At 42.4% G+C, this 13,010-nt stretch overlaps 1 protein-coding gene across 1 annotated transcript in view; it reads left to right on the plus strand.

Annotated features, from left to right (window-relative positions):
* The window catches only part of LOC124803408 (facilitated trehalose transporter Tret1-like), a 63,443-nt gene extending 52,305 nt beyond the window's left edge, over nucleotides 1-11,138 (plus strand). The window contains exon 4 of the mRNA XM_047264592.1: nucleotides 10,635-11,138. Coding sequence (XP_047120548.1) covers nucleotides 10,635-11,138 — 504 coding nt within the window. The remainder of the gene's footprint in view (nucleotides 1-10,634) is intronic.
* Nucleotides 11,139-13,010: the final 1,872 nt, after the last annotated feature.

Genomic DNA, 13,010 nt, shown 5'->3' on the forward strand with positions numbered 1-13,010 from the left:
AGCTTCAAGCCAGACGCCCTGAACCCTGCATTCCACTTGTCTCAAACCACCGCCGTTTGTGATTTCGTTGGTCTCAAGCTAGGGTTCGCTGGAGGGCACGGTGGAGGTCTGTTGTGTTTCCTCATGAAAAGTGTCAGTGATAGCCATGAGTTGATTAGGAGGAGCCAGTTGAGAATCCGTACCTAACCTGTCCGCTTGCTAGACACACAGGTAACGGTCCTGGGTGCAATTTCGTATGGCACGGGATCACTCTCCTTGTTATTCCACGCACCCTCACTGCAAAATTGTAAATCAGTCTGGTGATTCGATTTGCATTGTTGCCATTCACGAACGGCATTCAAGCGCTGTTTTCCAACAGGATAACGCTCATTCACCTATCGCTGTTATAACCCAACATGTTCTGAAGGGTGTGTACATGTTGCTATGGCCTGCTCTATCAGCAGATCGAACACAGATATGGCATACCATAGGACAACAACTCCAGTGTCATCACCAAGAGCAAGCGGCACAGAATTCCACCGCACGAACTGGTATCCGACACCTGTGCAACACAATCGGTGCTGCGATTTTTCTGTTGGTTTATACGGAAAGGAATCATGAGGAATTTTGTATTGGGCTCTGAGGAGCAGCACTTCCATAAGACCTAGGTCTCTCTCTTGTGTGCAGATCCTTTTTTCTTGTGCTCGGCTTAAAAAAGAAGCCACTCTCGTTATGCCAAATGATCTAACGCAAGCGTAATGAGTGTACACTGTCTGATCAAAAATATCTGAACACTTATTACTGGACATTAACATGAGGTGTGCCCTCACTTTGTGTTTATGACGGTTTGAGTTCTGCTGCGGACACTTTCAGTAACCTGTCTCAATGACTGTGGAGGAATGGCAGTCCATTCTTCCTAAAGAGCGAAACCACAGAAGTTTGGGACGTTAGGGTCGGAAACAAAGTCGGCGTCGTAATTCATCCCAAAGGTGTTCCATCAGGTTCCGTTCGGAAGTCTATGGCGGCCACCTCATTTCAGGAATGTTATTCTCCACAAATCATTGCCTCATACGTGCTGCTTTATGACATGGTGAATTCTCAGGATGATCAAATAACCATCGTGTGCCAATTATTCCTCTACTGTACGGTCTACACAGTTCTACAAGTTGTATCGATATCCTTCTACATTTACCGTTTTCTTGAGGGCAATAAGGGGACCACACCCTGACCAACCTTCCGTATCCCGATCTCTTTCGTATTTCATTGTTAGCACTGCGCAGGATGGCTAGTAGATGTCCTTACTCATTTGCCACTTGCAAGACCTTCCATTGGGTTGTAATAAGGAATAACGTGATTCATCAATCCAAATGATTTATTTCCATTCACCCACTGCACAATGGCGTCACTCTTTATATCATTATAAGCTTCGGTTAAAATTGACTACATATACAGGGTCATCTATTGATCATGACAAGGCCAAATATCTCACGAAATAAGCGTCAAACGAAAAAACTACAAAGAGCGAAACTTCTCTAGGTTTAAGGGGGAAACCAGATGGCGCTATGGTTGGCCCGCTAGATGCCGCTGCCATAGGTCAAACGGATGACTGCATTTTTTTAAAAATAGGAACCCCCATTTTTATTACATATTCCTGTAGTACGTAAAGAAATACGAGTATTTTACTTGGACCACTTTTTTCGCTTTGTGATAGATGGTGCTGTAATAGTCACAAACATATGGCTCACAATTTTAGGCGAACAGTTGGTAACACGTAGGTTTTTAAATTAAAATACAGAACGTACGTACGTTTGAACATTTCGGTTGTCCAAACGTGATATATGTACCTTTGCGAACTTATCATTTCTGAGAACGCATGTTGTTACAGCGTGATTATCTGGAAATACCACATTAATGAAATAAATGCTCAAAATGATGTCCGTCAACCTCAATGCATTTGGCAATATGTGTAAGGACATTCCTATCAACAGCGAGTAGTTCGCCTTCCGTAATGTTCGCACATCCATTGACAATGCGCTGACGCATGTTGTCAGGCGTTGTAAGTGGATCACGATAGCAAATATCTTTCAACTTTCGCCACAGAAAGAAATCCGGGGACGTCAGATCCGGTGAACGTGCGGGCCATCGTATGGTGCTTCGACGACCAATCCACCTGTCATGAAATATGGTATTCAACACCGCTTCAACCGCACCCGAGCTATGTGCCGGACATCCATCATGTTGGAACTACATAGCCATTCTGTCATGCAGTGAAACATCTTGTAGTAACATCGGTAGAACATTACGTAGGAAATCAGCATATATTGCACCATTTAGACTGCCATCGATAAAATGGGGGCCAATTATCCTTCCTCCCATAATGCCGCACCATACATTAACCCGCCAAGGTCGCTGATATTCCACTTGTCCCAGCCATCGTGGATTTTCGTTGCCCAATAGTGCGTATTGTGCCGGTTTACGTTACCGCTGTTGGTGAATGACGCTTCTTCGCTAAATAGAACACGTGCAAAAAATCTGTCATCGTCCTTTAATTTCTCTTGTGTCCAGTAGCAGAAGTGCACACGACTTTCAAAGTCGTCGCCATGCAATTCCTGGTGCATAGAAATATGGTACGGGTGCAATCGATGTTGATGTAGCATTCTCAACTCCGACTTTTCCGAGATTCCCGATTCTCGATCAATTTGTCTGCTACTGATGTGTGGATTAGCCGCGACGGCTGCTAAAACACCTACTTGGTCATCATCATTTGTTGCAGGTCATGGTTGACGGTCACATGTGGCTGAACACTTCCTGTTTCCTTAAATAACGTAACTATCCGGCGAACGGTGTGGACACTTGGATGATGTCGTCCAGGATACCGAGCAGCATACATAGCACACGCCCGTTGGGCAGTTTGATCACAATAGCCATAAATCAACACGATATCGACATTTTCCGCAATTGGTAAACGGTCCATTTTAACACGGGTAATGTATCACGAAGCAAATACCGTCTGCACTGGCGGAATGGTACGTGATACCACGTACTTATACGTTTGTGATTATTACAGCGCCATCTATCACAAAGCGAAAAAGGTAATCCAACTGAAACATTCATATTTCTTTACGTACTACACGAATATGTAAATAAAATAGGGGTTTCTATTTTAAAAAACGCAGTTGATATCCGTTTGACCTATGGCAGCGCCATCTAGCGGGCCAACCATAACGCCATCTGGTTTCCCCCTTCAAGCTAGACGAGTTTCGTTCTTTGTAGTTTTTTCGTTTGATGCTTATTTCGTGAGATATTTGTCCCGGTCACTATCAATGGACCATCCCGTATAATATACAATGGCCTGGTGCTTCCTGTCGGAAGATTCAAGTGGCATTCTGGAGACATTTACGCTGGTGGCTCAGAAGTCCGATGCGAGAGCCGACTTGGCGCCCACAAGCGAGGCAAATATGAGTCGCTCCAGCGGGTGGGTTAGTCATAAGCTCATGTGTGCGCGATCGTTTTGAAGCTAAGTTGTGAAGCCATACTTGGTCGGGCATCTCGCTTCCATCTGCACTCAGTTTCCTATATTTGTTGCGATCGTCAGCGAGTTGCTCCCACTTGTCACTGTCAATATCAACTGCCCACTTATCAGGCTTGGCGCAGTCTCTAAAGCGTAGTGAAGGTCTTCCACGAGGTCTCTATGCTCCTGCTATTTCATTGCGTACTGTGCGCCGGGGCAGACGGGAGTGGTCCACGCAATGCAGATGTCCTAACCACCGCAGACGACTTTGCTTCAGCGTGGCAGTGATACTTTGTTGTTTTGCAGTTTTCAGATCCATATCATTTGTCGCACGATCCTTCCATGATATTCCCAATACGCGCCGTAAGCACCGCAGGTGAAAGGCGTTGAGCATTCGTTCCGTTCCTATTTAGCATACGACGTCCAAGTGTCAGCTCCATACAGGAGAGTACTCAGCACACAATATTGATACACAAGAATTTTTGTCGACAATGTGAGATTTCTGCTATCCCATACACGTGTGCGGAACTTCCCGAAAGTACTGGCAGCCTTTCTTATTCGTGCATTTATCTCCTCATCCAGGGAGAGATATTCTGTCATTATTGAACTAAGATAGCAGAACTTACCGAGTACCTCCAACAAGGAGGATCTGTGTATCCTTGTGCCATGACAACCGTCTCCTTTACGTTTATAGCCACGGAGAAGAGCTTGCATGCAGTAGAGAATTTATCCATAAGCTCTTGCAGATCGTCTTGAGTGTGCGCTACAAATGCAGCATCGTCAGCAAATAAAACGCTATGTACAATTAAGTCTTCTCGGAAGCGCTTGCATCTGAGTAGAGAAATGTTGTAGAGCTCCCCATCAGCTCTGGTATACAGACGAATGCCCAGATTAATTTCACCAAAAGCAACTTTGAGGAGTGCTGAGAAGAAGATATTGAGCAGAGTGGGAGCCAATACGCAACCCCCCTCTTTTCACAGCAAACGATTCAGATGTGATTCCGTCGAAGACCACAGCACCTTCCGTATCTTCTTGAAAATCCTTGATCATCTTTAAGAGCTTTGGAGGACACCCTGTCTTCAAAAGTACTGCATACAGTCCTTCGCTGATGACTGTGTCGAAAGCCTTGTATAGGTCGATAAAAGCAATGAACAAAGAGGTTTTTCTGCTCGCGGCAATTACCCTGAATTTGTCGGAGTGTGAAGATCATGTCAACTGTAGATCGCTGAGGATGAAACCCACATTTTTCCTCAGGGTATATGCGCTCGGCAAGCTTATGAAGTCTGCCGAACACCATACAGGCAAATGATTTTTTCAGGTATACTCAGAAGTGAGATTCCACGGTGACAGTTACAGTCGTCGCGATCACGTTTACCTTTGTGTAACAATATTGGCATCGCGCATGCCTTGCGGCACAGTAGTCTCAGCCCAACATTTCAGTAAGAGGTTGAAAAGCAGCGGAAAAACTGGCTAAAGTTTTACAGTTTCTGTGGAGGTGTTGTCTTTGCCAGGGCACTTCCCACATTTGAGCAGTGCAATTGCTCTTTGAAGCTCCTGCATAGCAGGCGTGACATATAAGTCATGGTACGGTGTCATCTGAGGAGTTTCATCCATTGCTTCTGGACTAATGTTCATGGGATGTGAGTAGAGGCTGGAGAAATGTTCTATCCAACGGAGCAATTGACGATTTCGATCTGTGATAACTTTTCCATCTATTTCCTTGAGTGGTACGCTCTTCTTTGGAATGGATCCACTGGCCCGTTTGAAGCCCGAGTACACACCACCAATGTCGCCAGCATTGAAATACTCCCCCAAGCCAGTGCAAAGTTGCTCCCGATAGGTATTGATACAGTCGCGGAAAGGGCGTTGGACAGCTGCCTTTGATTTTCTTAGCTCCCAGCGTGTAGAACTGCGTGGGTTTATTATACCAGGTGACAGCGGCCTGACGCTTAGCCTCAAGGAGAGGTTTCAGGACATCTACGTTCTCGATGAACCAATCCTGGGATTTTGCTTCCAGATTACGAACACATTTCCAGCCGTAGCGATAAGATGCGATTTTATCTTCTGCCAGTCTTCAGAAATACGAGCAGCTGGGTCCCAGGGATTAACCTCTTTTCGTGTCTCTTTACCAAATACATTTACTGCAGCAGTATCTCTTTTTTGGCAAAGATTAATTTTTTTTTTGCATGGTGTTCTGGCAGGGTGAAACTTTTTAGTTACGAAGCGCACTTTTGTCGCTGCTAGTGTTTGATCCGTGTCACAATTTGCAATAAGGACAGAATTTGTATGAAGAAAGTAACGCAAATCTTTCCTTTCAGTTAGAATAAGATCTAATTAGTGCCAATGTTTTGAGCGGGGGTGCATCCAGGAAACATTGTGGTTCAGTTTGCCTTTATAGTATGTATTGGTTACACATAACTGATACTTTGCACAGAATTCAAGCAACCATAGACCATCATAATTCATTTTGCCCACTCCGTGTTTGCCTAGCCAGTCAGGCCTAGTGGCAAAATCACTAGTAATACGAGCGTTGAAATCACGAAGGTTGCATATACGGTCCCGGAGTGCACTCCTTGTGCTACATCACTCAGTTGTTCATAAAACCGATCCTTGGCATTTGCAGCTGAGGTAAGTGTCGATGCATATACAGATATCAGCGTCAGTGGTCCACTATTTGTTGTGAATCGTAGTCACAACGCCTTCAGAGAGCTCAATCTGGTTTTCGGTACAACACAGCAAGTCATTGCGGGCAGCATAACCGATTCCGTGCTGTCTGGGTCTAACAACATCTTTGTCCTTCCAGAAAACAGTGTAGCTTTTTTTTCCCGTATTGAGCCTTCTTCTGGTAGCCTGGTTTCTTGCAGTGCTGTTATAGCGATACTGAGCCTTGTTGTTGTTGTGGTCTTCAGTCGTGAGACTGGTTTGATGCAGCTCTCCATGCTAATCTATCCTGTGCAAGCTCCTTCATCTCCCAGTACCTACTGCAACCTACATCCTTCTGAATCTGCTTAATGTAGTCATCTCTTGGTCTCCCTCAACGATTGACGATTTTTACCCTCCACGCAGCCCTCCAATGCTAAATTTGTGATCCCTTGATGCCTCAAGACATGTGCTACCAACCGATCCCTTTTTCTAGTCAAGTTGTGCCACAAACTTCTCTTCTCCCCAATCCTATTCAATACCTCCTCATTAGTTATGTGATCTACCCATCTAATGTTCAGCATTCTTCTGTAGCACCACATATCGAAAGCTTCTATTCTCTTCTTGTCTAAGCTCTTTACCGTCCACGTTTCACTTCCATATATGGCTACACTCCATACAAATACTTTCAGAAACGACTTCCTGACACTTAAATTTATACTCGATGTCAACAAATTTCTCTTCTTCAGAAACGCATTCCTTGCCATTGCCAGTCTACATTTTAAATCCTCTCTACTTCGATCATCAGCAGTTATTTTGCTCCCCAAATAGCAAAACTCCTTTACTACTTTCTCATTTCCTAATCTAATTCCCTCAGCATCACCCGACTTAATTCGACTACATTCCATTATCCTTGTTTTGCTTTTGTTGATGTTCATCTTATATCCTCCTTTCAAGACACTGTCCATTCCATTCAACTGCTCTTCCAAGTCCTTTGCTGTCTCTGACAGAATTACAATGTCATCGGCGAACCTCAAAGTTTTTATTTCTTCTTCCTGGATTTTAATACCAACTCCAAATTTTTCTTTTATTTCCTTTACTGCTTGCTCAATATACAGATTGAATAACATTGGGGAGAGACTACAACCCTGTCTCACTCCCTTCCCAACCACTTGACCCTTTCATGCACTTCGACTCTTACAACTGCCTCGTGATGGCTGGGTGTTGTGTGATGTCCTTAGGTTAGTTAGGTTTAAGTGGTTCTGAGTTCTAGGGGACTGATGACTATAGATGTTAAGTCCCATAGTGCTCAGAGCCATTTGAACCATTTGAGCAACTGCCATTTGGTTTCTGTACGAATTGTAAATAGCTTTTCGCTCCCTGTATTTTACCTCTGCCACCTTTAGAATTTGAAAGGGAGTATTCGAATCAACATTGTCAAAAGCTTTCTCTAAGTCTACAAATGCTAGAAACGTAGGTTGGCCTTTCCGTAATCTTTCTTCTAAGATAAGTCGTGGGGTCAGTATTGCCTCACGTGTTCCAATATTTCTACGGAATCCAAACTGATCTTCCCCAAGGTCCTCTTCTATCAGGTTTTCCATTCGTCTGTAAAGAATTCGCGTTAGTATTTTGCAGCTGTGACTTATTAAACTGATAGTTCGGTAATTTTCACATCTGTCTGCACCTGCTTTCTTTGGGATTGGGATTATTATATTCTTCTTGAAGTCTGAGGGTATTTCGCCCGTCTCATACATCTTGAGCACCAGATGGAAGAGTTTTGTCAGGACTGGCTCTCCCAAGGCTATTAGTAGTTCTAATGGAATGTTGTCTACTCCCAGGGCCTTGTTTCGACTCAGGTCTTTCAGTGCTTTGTCAAACTCTTCACGCAGTATCATATCTCCCATTTCATCTTCATCAACATCCTCTTCCATTTCCATTATGTTGTCCTCAGGTACATCGCCCTTGTACAGACCCTCTATATACTCCTTCCACCTTTCTGCTTTCCCCTCTTTGCTTAGAACTGGGTTTCCATCGAAGCTCTTGATATTCATGCAAGTGGTTCTCTTTTCTCAAAAGGTCTCGTTAATTTTCCTGTAGGCAGTGTCTATCTTACCCCTAGTGAGATAAGCCTCTACATCCTTACATTTGTCCTCCATCCATCCGTGCTTAGCCATTTTGCACTTCCTGTCGATCTCATTTTTGAGACGTTTGTATTCCATTTTGCCTGCTTCATTTACTGCATTTTTATATTTTCACCTATCATCAACTAAATTCAATATTTCTTCTGTTACCCCAGGGTTTCTACTAGCCCTCGTCTTTTTACCTATTTGATCCTCTGCTGCCTTCACTATTTCATCCCTCAAAGCTAACAGTTCTTTTTCTACTGTATTTCTTTCCGCCATTCCTGTCAATTGTTCCCTTATGCAATTCCCGAAACTCTGTACAGCCTCTGGTTCTTTCAGTTTATCCAGGTCCCATCTCCTTAAATTCCCACCTTTTTGCAATTTCTTCAGTTTTATTCTACAGGTCATAACCAATGGATTGTGGTCAGAGTCCACATCTGCCCCTGGAAATGTCTTACAATTTAAAACCTTCTTCCTAAATCCCTGTCTTACCATTATGTTATCTATTTGATACCTTTTAGTACCTTCAGTGTTCTTCCATGTACACAGTCTTCTTTCATGATTCTTAAACCAAGTGTTAGCTATGATTAAGTTATGCTCTGCGCAAAATTCTACCAGGCGACTTCCTCTTTCATTTCTTAGCCCAAAACCATATTCACCTACTATGTTTCCTTCTCTCCCTCTTCCTATTCTTGAATTCCAGTCACCCATTACTATTAAATTTTCGTCTCCCTTCATTACCTCAATAATTTCTTTTATCTCATCATACATGTCAACAATTTCTGCAGAGCCAGTTGGCATATAAATTTGTACTACTGTAGTAGGCGTGGGCTTCGTGTCTATCTTGGCCACAATAATGCGTTCACTATGCTGTTTGTAGTAGCTTACCCGTACTCCTATTTTTTTTATTCATTATTAAACCTACTCCTGTATTATCCCTATTTGATTTTGTATTTATAACCCTGTATTCACCTGACAAAAAATCTTGTCCCTTCTGCCACCGAACTTCACTAATTCCCTCTATATCTGACTTTAACCTATACATTTCCCCTTTTAAATTTTCTAACCAACCTGCCCGATTAAGGGATCTGACATTCCACGCTCCGATCCGTAAAACACCTGTTTTCTTTCTCCTGATAACGTCGTCCTCCTGAGTAGTCCCCGCCCAGAGATCCGAATGAGGGGCTATTTTACCTCCGGAATATTTTACCCAAGAGGACGCCATCATCATTTAATCATACAGTAAAGCTGCATGCCCTCGGGAAAAATTACGGCTGTAGATTCCCCTTGCTTTCAGCCGTTCGCCGTACCAGCTCAGCAAGGGCGTTTTGGTTAGTGTTACAAGGCCAGATCAGTCAATCATCCAGACTGTTGCCCTTGCAACTACTGAAAAGGGTGTTACCCCTCTTCAGGAATCACACGTTTGTCTGGCATCTCAACAGATGCCCTTCTGTTGTGGTTGCACCTACGGTACTGCCATCTGTATCGCTGATCACGCAAACCTCCCCACCAACGGCAAGTTCCATGGTTCATGGGGGGGGAGGAAGAATATATTTGTCCCATAAATATAACCATAATGGGTTAAGCTATGTGATTCAGCCTTGTTATTTGTGTAATATTACGCCAGTATCATTTGTGTTTCATCCGTAAAAATGTGTCTCTTTAACTATAGGCACCACCTGCATCTTTTATTTTTTGGTGGTATTTCTGTAACTACATACTATCCCACACTGTAATTAGAAAGCGAGTGAATTTTCCTAATTAGCTGTTTGACATATTGTTGTGTCTGTAACATAAGATCCTTGGGCAACAGCAGCAGTAAACTACATACTACTGGCTGTTCCATGCACTTTAATGTTTATATTCTATGATATAGGAGATGTTGTGAATAACACATCTTATACTGAATTAGTACATTTCAGAATGAGTAACCATTGCAGCTGGGAAATAGGCAGCTGAATAAGTTTGAATGTATGTTGTTATATCTATGTCACACTGTGTGCATAACACTCATACATATAAAATTTATATATGTATGTATGTATGAACAATCTTTTGTGAGGTATGGTCATTGTATATACTTTATGTATAGTTTGTTCCCTTTGTGCAGATGACCCGTGGAATGTCTGAAATTGACGAAAGTCGATATGAAAAAATAGAATAACTAGTACAGCTGTGTATGGTTTAACTCAGTTCTTAACATGCGTATGTGATGTCTGGCAATGCCTATAACAATATTTCCAATTAAACTGTATGTATATTCATGAATAATATTTACAATAACTTAAACAGTCACATCCTCATTACCAAAATATTTTGAAAACAAGCAATGTAGAAATATTTCTGAATGTTGACTTTCCATTTGTTGCCTTTTTCGACAGGTTGTTGGCGCTTTGGTGTCTGCACTGGTGACAGACCGCCTAGGTCGACGACCCCTGCTGTTCCTCTCTAATGGGGTTGTCGGGACTTCGGTAGCAGTCCTGGGTGTCTACATGTACCTCAAGCAAGAGATAGAGGTGGACCTGTCTTCCTTTGGCTGGCTTCCTGCCACATGTCTCTCTATATATTGTTTGACACTGGCGGCTGGACTGAACTCACTGCCATATGTGGTGCTATCTGAAATAGTGGCTCCAAGGATCAGACCAGTGGCCGCCATTATCATGTACACAATGGTCACTGCCACTTCAACCATCATTACCAAGCTTTATCCAGCCATGTCAGAGACAATGGGAGCTTACGGCACCTTCTGGTTCTTTGCAGCTGTCTGTCTGGTCTGTGCTGTCACCGAATGTTGGTTGCTACCAGAAACCAAGGGACGACCTCTGGAGGACATTATCAAGGAACTCAGTGGTGCAAAGGATGTCATTATCAACAGCTCCCAATGAAGTGCTATTTTGCATTACAAGTATTTCTGAAATTTTTCACTTCTGTTTGCATAACATTTTGTCTCCCACTTGCTGTTTTTTGTCTCCCACTTGCTGTTTCACCCTGTAGTAAAGCATTGCCTCCAGAATACTGCTAAACTGCGTCGTAATCTGAAAAGTGCCTTTTCTTGATAACTGATGCGTTATGTTCCAAATTATTTTCTTTAGCCACTGATTTGAAGAATCTATTAAAATAGACGTGAAATTGTGTGTATTATATTGTCCCAAATCTCGCTCCTCAGAAATCTTTTCAGCATGTGCATCTAATTATTCACCACTGAAAACGTCAAATAAGAAGACTTATGGTGAAAAGAGAGCTGGAGCATGCATACACAGAGTGTTTTGTACATGAAGAAGCTTTAAGATTTTGACAGATGAAGGAAGATTCCATTGTAATAGAAATGCTGTATGCTTAGTTACTATAGTGGGATCGGCGCACCATTACTGCATGAATGTCATACACAGTTAATTGTCAGTCATAGTGTAGTTAATTAACTGTACAGTTTTTTAATGTTGACTGCAAAAGGAAATGTTGATGTAAGAGTCTACAACAAGCAATATTTATAGTTGATCAGTGATTCCCATAGGCTTTATGTTAAAAAGTATGTCGTGATCCGTCTTCCACGCTTCAGATGTTTTCCAGAGAATATCAATGTGTTCTGCTCTACCTTTGGGACGGCAGCGAACTGTTGTCAAGTGCGTCAGTCGTTATGGGGTGGCGTTTTGTGGGAAAACGAATAAATTAAAAAACAAACCCAGATACAATTGTTTTGTAATGTAATGTTCACTTTGTTTGTCAGCACCTAATATTACAATATAATGCTAGTTCCAATTGCATCACTTTGCTTAATCATGTCAGACAGTTGCGAAATACACATGTTTCATTATTTTACATGTAACACTTGCATCTTTCATGCACCGTCAATACTCTGTCCCCAATGTTAATATCATCACTACTTCTACTCACAATTTCACGTTCTCTATCGTCGATTTCTTCACTGCTACCATCCGACCGACAATGACTGAACGTCGGTTCCGCTGGATGCGTTCACCAGCATTGCACGCCACAATTACACTGATAGCCTACAGTGGTTGGCAGCAACAAAGCGGCGGAACATGCACCTTTTCACGTGAACGAAAGAGAAGCGGAATAGTCTTCGGAAGAGGTCCTTCCCTTTATGGTACTTTTGTAATCAAAAAGCCATATAAAAATGGAACTGTGTTGGAGCTGAAATTTAGATATACATTTACATACACCGAACTATAATGTACAGTAATAAAAATTTTAAGTGAAATCTGAGGACTCTGAGGATACGGTCACCTCACATCATATACAAATTGCTCCCAATATACTATTCGTATGTATCTGCATTTAAATTCATCTTCTATGCTCCATGAACTGGGTGAACAACTTCACTGGTTTCAACGCCTCCTTATGAAGGGTCTGCAGGCAAGAGGTATACAGAAAGAAAAAAAACGTGTAACGAAAGAACTCTTCAAGATGTGATCCTCACCATTCTATGAAGAGCGCTAATATTAATCACAGCTTTAAACTTGTGTGATACATGGAAACTTCCAAGTTAGGAAACTGACATGAATCGTTCTCGTTATAAAGCATTTTGTCAATTCGTCTAATATGTTGAGTGCCAACAAAAGTATCTTGTCCAAAGCAAAATCAAATGTGTGTCTCTGACAAAATTATCACACATCAATACTTGGTTTCCCACCATAATGTTCTACAGATAGAACCCATTTTTGTATGTCCTGAGTACTACCCTGGTAATATTCCTATAATCTTGATATCACTATAGTGACAGTACTTTTTTTTACTTG

The sequence above is a fragment of the Schistocerca piceifrons genome, chromosome 6 (genome assembly GCF_021461385.2).
Source record: "Schistocerca piceifrons isolate TAMUIC-IGC-003096 chromosome 6, iqSchPice1.1, whole genome shotgun sequence".
NCBI lineage: Eukaryota > Metazoa > Arthropoda > Insecta > Orthoptera > Acrididae > Schistocerca > Schistocerca piceifrons.